The 17,221-nt window shown below is 41.6% G+C and overlaps 1 protein-coding gene across 1 annotated transcript in view; it reads left to right on the forward strand.

The window, feature by feature from the left end:
• yjefn3 (YjeF N-terminal domain containing 3) overlaps positions 1-16,435 on the forward strand; it is a 77,242-nt gene extending 60,807 nt beyond the window's left edge. Inside the window, exons 3-6 of the mRNA XM_050055969.1 lie at positions 3,670-3,780; positions 12,373-12,486; positions 15,188-15,338; positions 15,626-16,435. Of these exons, the coding sequence (XP_049911926.1) occupies positions 3,670-3,780; positions 12,373-12,486; positions 15,188-15,338; positions 15,626-15,822 (573 nt within the window). The 3' untranslated portion in view covers positions 15,823-16,435. The remainder of the gene's footprint in view (positions 1-3,669; positions 3,781-12,372; positions 12,487-15,187; positions 15,339-15,625) is intronic.
• Positions 16,436-17,221: the final 786 nt, after the last annotated feature.

Genomic DNA, 17,221 nt, shown 5'->3' on the forward strand with positions numbered 1-17,221 from the left:
CACACACACACACACACACACACACAAACGTATGCACATACTGTATTCACAAAGGGTGCCACTTTAAATTAACTCAGCGAGATGTGTCGTTAACATCAGATTACACAGTGTGAAACTCACTAAGAGCTCATATAAAAAGTGAAAGACACTGTCCTGTTCTACCGTCTTCTACTTTTAGTCTCTACTTTCTGTCTCTCTTTTCCACTCAGTCCCTCCCTGCTCCTCTCTCCGACTGCAATATTACCGTCAGCCTCGTGGCCCTCGGCGGCCATAACGCTCTTGCCTCAATCTCATTGAGTCTGTGTGATGATTTCTCAGCTGAGCTGTTATGATGGAGGTAACGGCTGCTGTCTCTTCTCCTGGACTCATCGCTCTGGTTAATGTACTCTGAGTCTTGTTATATCCAATTATACAATGTGTGAAATGGTCTATTTCTCCATATGAACTTTCTGCTGTACTGAATAAATTAATGGAAGTGGAGGCAAATGGATTTAGTGTGCGGTGGGAGAATTTCAGCCTCTTTCAAGCTCATCTCCAAAATGTGGAGGCCAGGGATCAACGGTGTGGAGAGTCCTAATTTGAATTATGTAACACTGGCTTCATATTACAGCCTGCAAATTATAGTGTAATTAATTTGTAATCATGGTGCACTTATATAATACTTTGAAATACTTACGGGGTACAATAAAACCTTTATGGAGACCGACAGTCTTGTAATAAAGGGCTAACAACTTGTAAATTATAGTTTAACTACTTTCTGAATTACAGGAGACGTATAATATAATTACAGGGTTCAGTGAATGAGAAACCACAAAATGAAACAGGGATATTATTCGTTATTATGAAGAGATAAGATGTGCTTATGAAAAGACAAAACAACAGGTGTAGCTAGCCTACAGTAGATGGGGTAAATTTCTGATTTGAAGGCTCTTTTCCCCAGAATAAGTATAAACTGTCACACATACAAAAAGGAACTTACAAAATATAAGTAAGAAATCAGTCATTGTTTTATTATATAAAAAGTGACCTTATATGTGTGCTTTTTGCTATATTTCCTTTGTCCCTGAGCTTTTGGAAATTCAACCCTGCTTAATTTTGAATTTAATATTAATCTGATATTAAATTAAAATTAAAATTCAAATGATAATAATGCCATAATTAAATGCATAATGTATTGTAAGCAAAGACTGTAAAAAAAATAATGGATGTAGCTAACCTGACTGGTTTGTGGACTCCTGTTTTGAAGACTCAAATTACAGCTGTCGCCATCTTGGTTCTTTCAAAGATTATTATTTTTTGGCTTCTATGCCTTTATCAGATAGGATAGACGAAGTGTAAAAGGGGGAGAGAGAGAGGATGACATGATGCAGCAAAGGGCTGCAGCAGGAAACGTATCCGCAGCCACTGTGGCAAGGACAGTGCGTCTGTACATGGGGTGCCTTCTCTACCCACTGAGTTACTGGGTGCCCGGCCATCTTGGTTTTCTGGAGTCAGAATTGAGTCAGAGTTAGAAGCGAGGGGTGGATCTGACTGAGATCAGCAGCCTGCCACTTAAAGCAGCCTGCCCTTAAATATGCGTAAATTTAAGCCTTAATAAAATGTAAAGCGGTGAGTTACATAAAAATTCACACACTGTACAGTTGTCATGAAGAGGCTATAGAGACCAAACCATTTTTTGCAAGTTTGCTTCCACTGTAAAATCTGGCATTTTCACATGGGGGTTTATGGGGATTGACTAGCTTCTGGAGCCAGTCTCTAGTGGCCATTCAAAGAATTGCAATTTACGGCACTTCGCGTAGGCTTCAGTTTTCAGCCACAGAGGTCACCGCTTGGTTGTAAGATATTATGTCAGAAGGTCTTCTTTTATGTCTTTTCTTATAAAAAGGACAGTGGTCCTACTTTGTATTAGTTCCATCACACGTTTTTTTTTTTTTTAGAGTTTGTATTTTGGTGACCACAGCACAAATCATGTGACAAAAGAGCACATGGCTGGCAGTTTTTGTTAAATCAAGAATGTGTTTATTTACTTTTATTTCCAAACAGCTGATATTTCTATAACAAGAAAAACTACATTTTATATTGTGCATTTTGTGTAAATTTAATGCTAACACTAAAACAGACATTAGCAAGATAAAAAATATTACAACAAAATGTCCACAACAGTCATTTATATCCCTTTGTTCATTATGATGGAAAATATTAGGGGTGCACGATAATATCGGCACGTCATCGGAATTGGCTAACATGCTTTTTCTTAATTTGCACAATGAATGAATATTACATACAATGAAAAGTACTGTATTTCATGTCTCCATCTGCTGGTGGGCCATCACGATAAGAGTATGCATGCATAATATGATGTTAATGTCACTACAGAAGAGACCTGATGATCACTAAAATTAGGTCGGGAAAATGAGTTCTTAAAAATCGGCATATTGGATATTGGCAAAAAATCGAATATCATGCGTCTTCAGAAAAGACATATAGTTATGGAAAAGGAAATGCCATGTTTTATTACTGAAAAGACTTTCTAAAACCAAAATGGACCCCAGTTGTAAAGTGACCCAAATATAGTAACCATATGAAAAAGAGTGACATCATTACTCAATTACTTCCGAATAAGTACAAAATTGTTACCCCTTTATTTTTAGACTTGTGTTGTTCTATTAATGGGTTATCCTGTCATTCTTTTATATGTGCCCCATAATCACAAAATACTTGGACTGTAATTTATGGGCTGTGATCTAAACCATTACTGTGCACTGTAGTCGAGGTCTATTAATAGCAGTGACACAACTGGGCTAATTGGTTTTACAACTTGTGCTCTACCGCACACTTAATTGGACAGGATTTCCAAAAGTCTGCATGAACTGTCTCCCTCAGCTCAAGTTCCTCTTATGAGATTACGGCGTGACCTTTAACGATGATGAACAATCATTCTTGTATAATGTAATATACAGTGCAGACACTCTCAGTAAAACTGAACAACTTCTGTTCGTTGAAGAATGTGTGGAAAATGAAGGCAGACACCTTTGGGGCTTTCAGTAATGATCGTGACTGAGCGCACACACACAAACTCAGCACTTCTGTTTAGGTGTTGGAGATGGAAGATTAGCCACTCAGGTTGACAGATCCGCAGGCGAATACCTGTCTCGTTTAAGAGGGTGCAGGGTGATTTACGAGCGAATATGCGGCCAGCAAACGAGGCAGATGCCAGCAGCCCGTTGCAGTCGGGGCTGAGACGGAAAGTGCGTTACATACACAGAAGCATCCCACGGCGAGGACACTGGTATTTTTTCCACTGCTGGAAGGTTATTTTAATGAGATTGGACCTCTTCTCGTAGACGGAAGAGACAATATAGCTGGTGCCATTTCCACCCTCGTCTGGCATGACTGGCATGCTGCAGTCGGGCACCCTGAGTATGATGGAGAGGCAGAGGCACAGATCGGATGACATGCACTGAATAAGAGGCCTGAGTATGAGGGATAAATACTAGATACTAATGACCATCCATCTTTCACTTGCTTTGTCTCACTATTGTTCTCTATCAATAACCCGTCTATTTTCTCCTCTGTACATCTCTTCTATCCCTGTGTCTTTGCTTTTCCTTTCCTCAGTCATCAGCTCTGGTTTCTAACAGCCCACCTCTTATTTTGTCTCTCCACCAGGCCTACCCTCTCAGCTCTCTAGCAAAGAAGCAGCCAACAGTGCTGGTGATTTGTGGTCCAGATCAAAACGGCTCCATTGGCCTGGTGTGTGCCCGACACCTGCGCATATATGTAAGTTAACTACTGCACAAAGGGAAGCCAACAATACAGTGCACGAAAACAACTTTTCATCTGAGTAAATGTCTGTCATATTCAACAACACCACAAGTGACTCATTGTAAAACACAGTCTGGTGCTGACTGAGTTATTTTGATGATATCATAATTTGAACTTAATAAATCCGCCCCCCTTGGTTGTTGCACAATGGACAAGCTTGACAAAAAGAAACATGGTGATGCTGGTTCTATTTAGTTGTATGCCACTGTGTTTGCTAGAGAGTTACTGTTTCTGGGTGTTTTTGATAAGAAGACAAGGACTACAGTCTACGATGGAAGGACATATTGATGTTAACTTTTATGAACAAGACAGAAGTGCAGCTTGAGGTTTCTGATAGTAGAGACCAAGGACGACAAGACTAGCAGTCAACATTGCTCTTGCCCTGCCTGTTATGTGTCCTCTTTTCCCCCTTCTGGAGGTCAGTTAAGTACTCCATCTATGTACTAAATACAGATCATGGTGCTGACCTAACACTAGTCTCTTTTTACTGTAGAAGGTTACGTCAAATACTTTGGGGCAACATGTGGCCTTACAAAGATATTATAAACAAAGGAACATTAGCCTTTTTTGGGCTAATGTTAATTAATGTCATAAAAATATATCAGCGACGTTATGTGTCCTTTTACACATAACGTTAACGTTACCACAGACATAAGAAAAAAGCAAACCCAGCTGACATTGGTTACTTAGCTAGCACCATGCTAACATTCGCTGGAACTGGAACATCTAATTTTAAGCTAACCTCTTTGGCTACTGATAATTTATGTCATCTTTAAAATATGTCAGCAACCAAGCTATCTGTCCTTTTCCTTATCTCTTAAACGTCACTTAAGAAATGAGGAGTAAACAAACCCTGGCTGATGTTGGTTATCTGATTGGACCAACTCCTCTTAATGTAGCTATACTTTAGCTAGCTAGTTAGCTGACATCTTGCTAACTTAAGCTAACTTTTTTTGGCCAATGATAATTTACGTTATCTTAAAAATATGTAAACAACCAACGTATCTGTCCTTTTCCAAATCTCTTTTTTACAAAGGAAATGAGGGGAAAATAAACCAGGCTGATGTTGGTTATCTGGCATTGGGCTAACTTCTCTTGATGTAGCTTTACTTTAGCTGGCTAGTTAACTAGCACCTTGCTAACATTAGCTAACCTAAGCTCGCTTTTAGCTTACTTTTTCTGGCTAATGATAATTTATGAAATCTGAAAATTTGTCACCAATCAACTTATCTGTCCTTTTACAAATCTCTTTAACGTTATCACAGACATGAGGAGGAACAACCCAGCTGACATTGGTTATGTAGCTATGTTATAGCTAAACTTTAGCTAGTTAATTAGCTAGCACCTTGCTAACATTAGCTAACTTAAGATATGAGCAGACACAATGTAATTAGCCCATGAAGATTATGACAGTCCCCCTGCCACATCTTTTAAGCATCGTGAAAATTTGGTTTTCTTTTCAATATAGATGACACACAGCTTATCTAATAAAACAGGAAAGGGGAAAAAAAGGTTCGGAGCTTGTTAAATTGTTATAGACCAAATCACAATGTCTATGTACAATAACTTCTGGTTAAAAACCCTTGCATAATATACCTAAAATTAAACATTGCTGAGCAAACCTTCCTCAATTGGTTAGTTTTAACAACCTAAAAACAGGTCCACCAAAAAAAAAAAAAAAAAAAAAATCCAGTTATATATTTAAAATATTTTTACTGCTGTACCTTGCTGTTAGACATCGTTTTCTAATGCGAAACTGAAGCCATAACATCAAAGCTACCAGGACAAAAACAGTCATTTAACTAAGCAGAACACTCACAGCCTTGATTGGTTCGTGTGTGAGGTAGCGAAGCAAATATTTAAATAGTGTTTACTTGCACCGATAATGATTTTTTTAGATGGCTAAAAACTAACCATTTGAGAAAGGTTAGCTCAGATCTAATCGACCTTAGGAAGGGTCAGCTAGAACTGCAGTGTTATGAGATTTTCACAATGTAATAACAGTCTAAGAAAATATCAGTTTCACTGTATCAGGGTATTCCAATTCTAACTGTTATTATCCTCATCAGTTACAATGACCCTTAAAGAAAAGGAAAACAGAAGGTTTAGGTTAGGTTAGGTAGAAGGTTAGAGAACGTGTAAAGAGTGTGGTAAGATTCTCCGTCCAGTTGCATTTTTAAAAAATATTGTAGATAAGGAAATTCCATTAATTTTCCTACCATGGTAGACTGTGAAACCACTGTAACACTACAGCTATAATCACAGTAGAAAAACAAACGTCACCTTGTGTTAGGACAACCGGGGGATGCTCTATACGGGCCCTCTGCGCTTTACAGGATTTCATTTCAGCTCCTGTAAACTGCTCGGAGCAGTTATCCCATTACCCTCCCCGCAAGGGCACTCAGACAGTCATGATATCATGCTATTGTTACTCTCGTTAAAGTCGTCTGCCTCTTATGCTCGGCAGCCACGATATGATGTCATGACCATGATGTCTGCCCCTCAGGCCACATACTGACTGACATTTCAAGACTAATTGTTTCTGGAGGCAGGATCCATCCTCTCCAAACACATCACAGATCAAGACTTCTTTTTCACAGTTCATTTCGGTGCTCCGTGCTGTAGTGCTGCCACAGTCTATGACTTTATTGGAAGGGAAATATTGGATATGTGTTTTTGGGATCTTTGGTTTAGACTGGAATGCATCTATACACTTTACCATGTGTGGCTGACACACTAGATTTACAGTGCATTGATAGTTTTGATTAAAACCATGTTAGATGGACTCTGATGGCCCTCTGTGGAGTCTCTTCCCTCGCCTCCCACTCTCTGTTTTTTCCCTCTTAGGCCAAGGAGGAAGTCAGAGGTCAGCTCAGAGGGATATATATTTTACCTTGGCATTCCAGAAATGAATGAGAGGCTTTTCCATAGCTCACGAACTAATAAAAAATGTCAAACAATTGGGCATCTATTCACAGTTTTAAATGTATCGTTTGAGCACTATTTTATCTTTTTTGACACTTTATTTCTAAATTTTTCATCTTTTTCTGTGTATTTTTCACCTATTGCGAAACATTTCACAGCATCTTGAAATGTGCTGTTAAAATCCAGTTTTATTCCTATTATTTTCAAAGCGGCTGCACTCCACAGTAGGCCGACTGGGACCACACTTGTCTGACTTCGCTCTAAGTTGAGAAATTTGAGTACTTACTTTGGACTGCGAACCGCTCTCCCGGTGTAAGAGCGTATGTTTTTCATGGTGCGATGTGATCCCTGTCAGCAGGAAGACATGCAAGCATACACGTGAGACACGCACATTAACACAGACACAGACACACACACGCACACTGCCGTGAGCCCCTTGATGCAGAGGTGCGAATGTGATTAGACAGAGCATAGAAATGAATGATCAGCTGTAGGCAGGCAGGCCAACTCGCTTCTCACGTCACTCCGAGATGTCCGTGTTCACAAAGGCAGGCTGTGTCCGAGTCTGTCGTGCATCTTTGATTGTTTCCACTGTTAGGTATGGTAGTGGACACAGTGCTGCTTACTGGAAGACAAAGATATTCCTTGATCAATGTTAAGTTGGATGAGAAGAATAAACAAGTCGTATGCATGTCAGTTCTGGTGTAATTTTCACATTAAAACAAGTGGACATGATGTAACGTTTGGCTCACTACGTGTGTGCTCTACGGACAATTACTGCCTGATGTTAGTGACATTATGACTGCCGAACAAAATAAAAATATTCTTCATTATACAACCACAAAACCATGATTTACCAGGACTGGAGCACACAGGTAACAAATGAGATACTGACACACATATTTAAAGTTTTGTCGCACGTCGAAATATTAGTTATTTCACCAGTTAAATTCAATCCAATTATCACAAATCAAAATTTAGCGCAGAAGGCTTTACAGCATACGACATTCCTCTGTCCTTGGACCCTCACAGCAGTTAAGGAAAACCTCCCCCCAAAAAAATCCTTTAACAGGGAAAAACTTAATTGTGTTCTAGACCTCATCCCTCCATTTCTAATGGGCTGTGTACAAAAACAAAATGCTACAAGACACCATCATCCCTCAGGGAGAGGAAGTGTAACCCTGTTAGACGTGAGCATTAACTGGAAAAACACCTCGTCGGTACCCTTTGCTTGTTTCTGTCTCACGGCTCATTTCTGCTCATGCTCAGTGACACTGACAGTCATTTCAGGCCCTTCCTTAGTTTCACACTGTTAGACGGTGTAACTGCTGATGAGGTCAAGGGCATGCTGGGGCCGCTGGCTAGCTCCTGAGGGGGACACACATACACACACACAGACAGACACACAGTGGATTGTATTTGGCTCAGTTGCTTGCTCTGTGCTCTGTGGAGATCACAATGGAGATGACGTCAGGTGATGAGTGGCTGTGGATGTCTGATTGGTTTAGGATCCCCGAGGAAGCAGCAGTCAGTCTGACCTGACGGATCACTTCCTTTGTAGTGCAGCTTCAGCTCAGCCGCATCTGAAAGACCTGCTTCTATTTATTTAAGTGATGTTTTTCACTAAAACCAACAGATGTGAACCTCGTGGTGGTGCTAGAGGAGAAATCACTGAATCAGCAGAGTCAGTAAGATTCATCCTCTGAGGAATATAAATGTCTGTACAAAATTCCATGACAATTCATCCAATAGTTTGTAAGAGACATTATAGTCAGGACCAAAGTGGTGAACCAAACATCCAAGGATTAGGATGGGATAAACATTGCCACCCCTGTGGAAAACTGCTAGCATGGCTAATACTACGTTCATATTGAATCAGACAGATGGTAGACAACACATGGACAGTACCCTCTTGGGTAATGGAAGGACAGTAAAACAAAACATGCATGACAATATGTTGCAGTGGTGTTGTGGAATTATTTACAAAGAATGGAATAAAATATCCATCCATCCATTTTCATTCGCTTATCTGGGCCAGGTCACGGAGGCAGCAGGTCAAGCAAATCACCCCAGACATCCCTCTCTCTAGCAACGCTTTCCAGCTCCTCCTGAGGGACCCCGAGGCATCCCCAGGCCAGACGAGATATGTAATCCCTCCAGCGTGTTCTGGGTCTGCCCCGGGGCCTCCTACCAGTGGGACGTGCCTGAAACACCTCCAGCGGTAGGCACCCAGGAGGCATCTTGATCAGATGCCTGAACCACCTCAACTGACCCCTTTTGACGTGAAGGAGCAGCGGCTCTACTCCGAGCTCCCTTCCGGATGTTCGAGCTCCTCACCCTATCTCTAAGGCTGAGCCCAGCAACCCCACAGAGGAAACTCATTTCAGGCGCTTGTATCCGCGATCTCATTCTTTCGATCACTACCCAGAGCTCATGACCATAGGTGAGGGTTGGGACATAGATGGACCAGTAAATCGAAAGCTTTGTCTTCTGACTCAGCTCCCTCTTCACCACGACGGTCCGGCACAGCGCCTGCATCATTACAGAGGCTGCACTAAACTGCTGATCCATTTCACGTTCCATCATACCCTCACTCGTGAACAAGACCCCGAGATACTTGATACTTGAACTCCCGCATGAGGCAGTAACTCACTCCCAACCAAGAGGGGGCAATCCAACAGTTTCTGGGAATTAAAATATAATAAACAAAATTATTTTGTGTGTATTATTTTATGTAATTATTCTAGTAGTGTCCAGTAATTGTCCAAATTGCCCACGTTTTTAGGGAGCAACACAACATCTGGATGTAAAGTCTTTTAGAACAGCAAAAACTTAAATATTTTAACTTTGAACGACAATGCTATCTCCCATTACAATTGCCGGTATTCTCTGCCGTCCTAACCTAATTTGGCCGTCTTGCTCCTGTCCACTAAAATGATATCTAGTGTGCCATCTACCATCTGCCTGATTCCACGTGACGCAGCACAACAGCAACAACTGGAACTATTTTAACAAAAGAAATAGTCCCATTGAAATCTGACAACAGTGTGTTTTGTGGATGATCCGTGGTTCATTGTTCTGAATAGATCTATTGTTTATTTTTATTGTATGTGGGAAAAAAAATGATTGTGATTTGCTGATAACAGAACAAGTGGAAACAAGTACAAGGACATCATAAATAGTCAAGAGAAATGAAATAAAGAAAGAAAGAGACAAACAATGGAAACTGTGGCCAGCAAGATAAAACGGTACAAAACAAACAAGGTATGCAACACAGGTTTAAACTGTTGAGTGTTGAGTGAAGCAAAAACAGAGGTCCTGCAAGACTGTTTATACAGGTGAATGTGTTTGTGTGTGTTTGTGTGCATGTGAGACCGGGATGATGGGATGAAGGTGAGGCGGTGGCTGTAGCATAGGCAGGAGGCTAGCACCAGGGCCCAAAACCCAAAACTCAAAAGGCAGAGCTGCGCCAAGACAGAAGCCGGACTCCCCACAGACACAGATCGAGGCTGGAAGGAAGAAAAAGAGAGGAAACTTAAATATTGTATGTCATTTTTGCTATAAGAACTTAGATGGGCATAAAAACAATCTATCTGCATGACTTGATACTATAAGGGATAAGAGAGAAAAGAAATAGGTGAAGTGGCCCTTTAAAGGTGAGCCTGTGGACACTTATCAAGGACCAGGGGCAGAGCCAGATATTGTAGACATTTGGGGATCAACCCAAACCTAGGAGGGTCCAGGGGGAGCTTTTGTCCCTGATTTACAGAAGCTATATGCATCATTTTTCAAGCTATATGAGAATGTACATTACCAAGGAAAACATTCCGGGGTAAATTTATGGGGCCGGGGCCGTTGGTGCGTGTCTCCACCGCAGGAACCACCCCCGAAGGACAGAGTCCTGGAACTTTTACCGGGGCTAGACAAGTCCCTGCCTCGGAGTAGGTACTCACAACGGCCCCGAAAAACTCCTGGCTGGGGCTTGGGGGTTACTTGGTGCTGATTGGATATACTCAAGGCAGAATGTGACGTCAACAGAAAGCAACAAAATAGCCGGCATTTTTAAAACTCAGCAGACGAGGGTTAGCTCATTCATAGCTTCCACCGCCATGTAAACAAACTCAATAACTGGTCCGTGAAAAACATATTTTTTCCGGCGGATATCTTAGTTACAACATGATTGAGCTAACAAAGCAGTTTTGTGTTGCTATGTGTGGTATTTATTCAGTTTTGGGAAATCACGATGTCTAGAAAGCATCAGCTGACAGGGACAGTTAACAGCAGCAGCAAAGCTAACATCATGACGTCATCTGTTAAAAGCCTCACGTTGTCGGTAACGACTTGAAACTACTCCAATTAGTTCAATTATGTTGTAACTAAGACATCCGCTGGAAAAAATATTTTTTTCACAGGCCACTTTGTGAGTTTAGTGAGTTATTACAGACACCGCTATCGGCTAACAGCTAACAGCGTCCCTATGCCACTACGTCGCCCCAGTTAAAATGGTGGCGCAACGATTACATCAAATCCAGAGCCCGGTAACTTTACAGGAACCTTCCTCCTACTCCGCTCTCTCAGTGGATACATGGCGCTTGAGAGAGCCGAGCGAGGGGACGTTCCTGTAGTAGTTCCTGCCCCCCAAATAGTACCAGGAACTTCTTCAGTGGAAACGGGCCTTATAATGCATGTTACAGGCAGAACTTGACACAGTGTCCCAGAACTTGAACAACCAACACACCCAGGGTACCTTGCACGTCGTATATGGACATGGAAAGCCCATGACCAAACGTCATTATGTGATGAGGTCAGAGTGAGAATGTGTTGGTAATATGTGTGTTGACGTCGTTGACAATACATGCATGATAGCGTACACTAGGGCCCGTCATGACAGTGTGCTAACCTCCTTTCTCCACTGTGTAGAGTCTACATCCTATTTTAGGTAGGGCAGGAATTTGGTGTCAACATCATTAGAGATTTAATAGAACTTTTGCTCCATTGATTTTCCAATTCAATCAGAGAGACTGAGGGGAAATGTCATTAAGCTGAAGGTATTTTAAAAGCCTAAAAGATTCAGGCCTTTTGAGAAAACATTTGCAGCTGGAGACCCAGAAGCCCCAACCCCCTGCTCCGCAACTAAAGACCATGTTTTTAAGAAAAAGATAACATGAACTTTTAACATGATTAAACATGCAAACACACACACACACACACACACACACACACACACACACACACACACACACACAGACAGTGGTTTAAGATTTATCTTTGGGACCGTGTAAAGGTCATGGGTCACAGGTGCTTCCTGCTGAGCATCACAGACCTTTCAGACTGCGGGTGTCTGGATTTCTACTCCTCTCAGCTCCCACTTTATAAATGAAGTATTCATTCAGGAAGCAGACTGTAGAAAACCACAACTTCTGATCACTGCTCAAAAGTACTTCCACTTGTCTTGAACCGAAGGCCAAATGTATCATACACATTCAATCATGTCAGTGTTAGCTGACATCGCAGTCTAAAGTGTCGATGTTACGTAACCTGTTCTCGATATTTTTGTGTGTTTCTCTTCCTTTGTGCCCCCCCCTCCTTGGCCTCTGCTGTTGTTTTTCTCATCTCACACAGGAATATGAGCCCACCATCTACCACCCCAAACGCTCCTCTCAGAGTTTACACCAGGACTTCACAGTTCAGTGTGAGAAGATGGACATCCCTTTCCTCTCCTATTTACCCACAGAGGTCAGAAGCAGGTTCACACAACAACACATTTTACAGGAGCTTCAGTGTGAAGTTTGACAGACGCATTAAGATCTATCATTTAATTTAAAGGTATACTATGCAAGAATTGTTGGTTACTGTTTGTAAGCACAACATTCCCAATGCTCAAGAATGGATGGAAACCCAGGACGGGCAAATTAACAGTATAGTCTGATTGAACCTGTCCTAATCCCTCCAACACCTTAAAGACTGTCCTCCTGGACGTGAAGTTCGAGAATTACACAAGAAACGCAAGCAAGTCCAGTTGCCTACGATATAGCACTTATGAGAATTACACACAAACATCTGTTAATCATTGTTAAATAGTTTGTCTCAGCACAGAGCAGATGTTATAGCAGAACAGCAGGAACCTAATCAGGGAACAGGAGTGACAGTAATACACTATAAAACTATGGTGAATACATTTCTTCTACGTTAGCTTTAGGCAACAAAATTACTTGGATAGGTTTAGAAAAACAACATGCTTTGGGTTAAAATAAGTCTACGTTACTACGTTAAAACAACATGGACTTTTGGTTAAAATGTTTGACCCATCCACCACTCCTCTCTCCCACCGTACATAGAGTTTCTTGCTCTTTATACAAGGGCAGTTGTTCTCAGGGTCAAATATTGCTGTGAATGGGCTGACACTGGAGTTAGTTGAACACCTGCTGTGTCTCATAGAGACACCAAAGTGCACCTTTAAGCCCCGTTACCACCGAGCAGCACAGTTCTGTTCAGTTCGGTACACATTTTTTCCATTTACTCTGTGAAAAGTTGTGGATGGTACCAATGGAAACGTTCTGTACCGTCCCCATGTTTGGTCCCCCCTCTGTTGGGGTACCTAGCACACAGATCTGGTACTAAAAGGTGGAGCTGTGAACACTGCTGTCTGTTGATTGGTCAATAGAGGACGGTCACTCTGCTCAGGGCTGAGTTGTGGTTGGTTTCGTAACCATTGTTCATACCGTGGCAAGTTTTACATTAGTAAACTATAAAAGAAAGGATGTTTTGCTGCCTCTCGCAACAGCTGTAGACTGAGAAAAAAACCCCCTCAAATAACTGGGCCGACTGCCGGCAACGTTAACTTGTAATGTTACTCAATGCAAGAATTGACCATTACTTTAGTTCTTTTTTAGTCTCTCCTGGACGAAACAGACTTGTAATAATGAGTGGATCTTCAAAAGTTTAAAGAAATATATATAAGCTTCGACCAGATTATGTGAACTGCGTATATTCTAATCCAAACTTGGAGAAAAAAAAGCATCGCGGAGCATCGTTCCTGTGGACTCTGGCAACATTTAACCCCCGATCTTGCCTGAGAAGGACTAAATACAAAAACCTGCTGTTTTTAAATATCCCACCCAGAGAGACTCTCACTGCAGCCTGTTTTATTTTGTTCTGAAAGTCTTGGCGTGCAACCCTGTGCAGACACTAAACGGGGTGCAGACGTTCCATCTGTAAGGAAATACAGTGAGTGCTTGACGGAACAGTGTGTCAAAAACCCCGGCCACATTTAAGGGTACTGTTTGTGGTGGAAACGCTAAACAGACCTAGGGTCTAGGTACCATGTCTGAAGGGTTATTTTTGGTTCCAAAGGTACCATACCGAAAGTGCTTGGTGGAAACGGGGCTTTAGTGTCAGTATCAAGGGCTGAGGGTGTGTGACAGTGTATGATGACATGGGAATGAGAATGGGTTGGTACACTGCAAGCTACTTTACAATTATAGGAACTACATCTGTTGAAAGCAAAAGCCAATACTTCAGAAAGCTGACTAAGAAAACTGCAAGTACCTACAGCCCTGTTTCCACCGAACACTTTCGGTATGGTACCTTTGGAACCAAAAGTAACCCTTCAGACATGGCACCTAGACCCTAGACCAAAAACAGTACTCAAAAATGGTGGGGTTGTTGTCATTCACTGCTTTGTCCAGCTCTCACTGTATTTCCTCATTACTGGTGACGCAGATGGAAGTCTGCACCTCATTTATTGCCCACAGATCGAGGTTCTGTACCATCCACAAGGTACCATCCACAACTTTTCACAGTGAAAACTGAAAAAGAGGGTACTGAACAGAACTGTACCATACTGCCTGGTGGAAACAAGGCTAAAAATACCATACCAAAAGTGTTAGGTGGAAACAGGGCTTACCTGTCCAACAGAGAACAGGCCAACTTTGCATCACTCTTCAAAAGACTAAAACTTGCAGGCAGAGTCTTTGCAGATAAGTCTTCTATTGGGTTATGATGAATGATTTCTCTAATATTAGTCTATACATTGTTTTTTTCTAGGAAAATCTTGCATAGTATACCTTTAAAGTTTGTACTGTTGGTTCATTTGTAACAGTGAAAACTGCTTTGATTAAATCAGTAGTTCAACATTTTAGGAAGTGCGCTTATTCACTGTTATTCATGTGGAGAATTAAATGAGAAGATTGATGCCACTCTCACTTACTCTCGGCAGGAAAGCAAATAAGCGTTTTTCCTAAAATGTCAAACTACTGCTTTGAATTGTGGCACCGGAATAAATCATTTTTAAAAAGGTAAGAAACGTGTTTTAGTTTGTGACCTTTTTGAATGAAAATAAAATGTCGACTTGTCACAGCTTTTCCGAATTATTTAATTTGCTTTCCTATTCACCCTGCAAGCCTCAATTATTCACGCTGAGGTCTGCTGTGTTTAGGTGCAGCTCATAAACGATGCCTACAACCTAGTGATTGATGCCATGATGGGCCCAGATGCAGACTGCACCAACATTAAGGAGCCCTACCCTGGTATTCTGGTCACCCTGAAGCAAGTCAAGATCCCCATTGCCAGTGTGGATGTGCCCTCAGGTTAGTGTTCATACAAACTGTAGATATTAAGCCGGAGGCTCATAAATACAACTTGATAAATGGGTCTCCAGGCAGCTCCCCAGGAGCCCTGGCTCCCGGGCAGGAGTTTTCCAAGGCTGGAGGTACACGTGGAGGATAAATTTTACACTACAGTCAGCTCAGTATGAGCTCATCATGCCCTACATACACTATCTGCTGAGTGTGAACACAACAGACAGACAATCATCACAATCCTCCTCTGCTTAAACTCCTCTCCTCCTCCGCCTCCTCCTCTCTGTCTTCCTCAGGTTGGGATGTAGAAGAACCAAGTCAGGATGGCATTACCCCAGAAGTTCTAATCTCACTCACAGCACCAAAGAAGTGCGCCATGAGTTTCTCGGGGAAGCATTTCTTGGCCGGACGCTTCCTGCCCTATGACATCCAGAAAAAATATGAGCTTAACCTCCCAGACTACCCTGGCACAGACTGTCTCATAGAATTGTAACACATGGGAAACATAAGAGCCAGTGTGGCCACACCTCATTTTCAAAAGAAAAACAACAACATATGGTTAATCTATTCTCTTGTTTTGCATTTTCTAGATTGTTAATGTGATTTAATGTTAACAGCTCAGTTGTGTAGATTCAGGCTACACCTTAGCCAAATGTGCTGTTGAGCTAAAGTAGATGGATAATATTTAGAACCTGTGGTTTGAGTTATGTCTTTTAGGGAATGGCATGAGGAGTTTTTGTGTCAGTCTACTTGTAAAAGCTGTAGCATAACACTGTTTTCTGAGTACCTGGCAAAAGACAGACATTTCTTTTTCCACAGTCAGCAAAGAGAGATGAATTTTCTATGACGCCAACCACTGGAATGTTTTTTTTCTTTAAACTTTTTTAATGTTCATGTTCGGTTGCTTTTATGTTTAACCTTCTGAAGTGTGCCGCTGAGATGCGATGTTGTGTTGGTTGGTTGGTTGGTTGGCCATTTAGAACTTTCTGTTCCTGTGTTTTTGGTTTGTTTGGTCAGCCTGCACTTCTGCATTACTTTTGTTTCGGTTACTTCATTAGCTGTTACAAAAGGCCCAGACAGTTCTTGTTGTCCAATAAAAAAGTCATTTTAAATGATTCACTTCCTGTTGTTTTATTTTCCTTATCTTAAAGCTGCACTGATTAGAATATTGTGCCATAACAATAACTATGCCAATAAAATGACAAAATGCAATGTGAAAAGGGGGTTGCTCGTAGTATCACACATCAATTCTGCAGTTTCCATGCAGCCCTTTAGCCTATTTTGGATCATTGTTTTGATTCTTACTTGCAACTCTGCTCTCATCAAGCATGTGTTTTCAGCCAGAAAGGTCAGATAAACCCTCTGTAGGCTACTTGCTCAGCACCAAACAGCAGACTGACAAAGTTGGCGTCAAGCTAGTGAACTTAGCAGAGCATTTAGCAGCTAAAATACCCAGCCAAGCCCCAGAAGATGTTAGCATTGTACATTTCTAGAGGGATTTAGTCTATGAGATTATTTTGTCATTGGAACATGGAGGGGATGATGGATGATGTGACACCTTGGTAAGACACCTGCCAAGCTGCAAACCACCGTTTGAGACCAACAAACAACAACACTGGTTGTGTGTTAGCCACTGAATGAGCGACCCGCTGCTGTTTTTACACAGTGGATAATGCCACGGAAAGCAGTTGTTCAGTGACATCACTCAGTTCCCGATGAAATAGTGCTACAAAAGGCATTTGCTTTTTACCAAGACATCGCTGCATTTCCTGATGAAACAGTGACACGAAAAGTGGTAGATTTTTATCAAGACATTGCTCTGTTTCTGGCTGGGACAGTGACACAAAAGCGGGTATTTTATGACAAAACATGACTTTTTCCTCACCATTCCT

Source organism: Epinephelus moara, chromosome 10 (assembly GCF_006386435.1).
Source record: "Epinephelus moara isolate mb chromosome 10, YSFRI_EMoa_1.0, whole genome shotgun sequence".
Classification (NCBI taxonomy): domain Eukaryota; kingdom Metazoa; phylum Chordata; class Actinopteri; order Perciformes; family Serranidae; genus Epinephelus; species Epinephelus moara.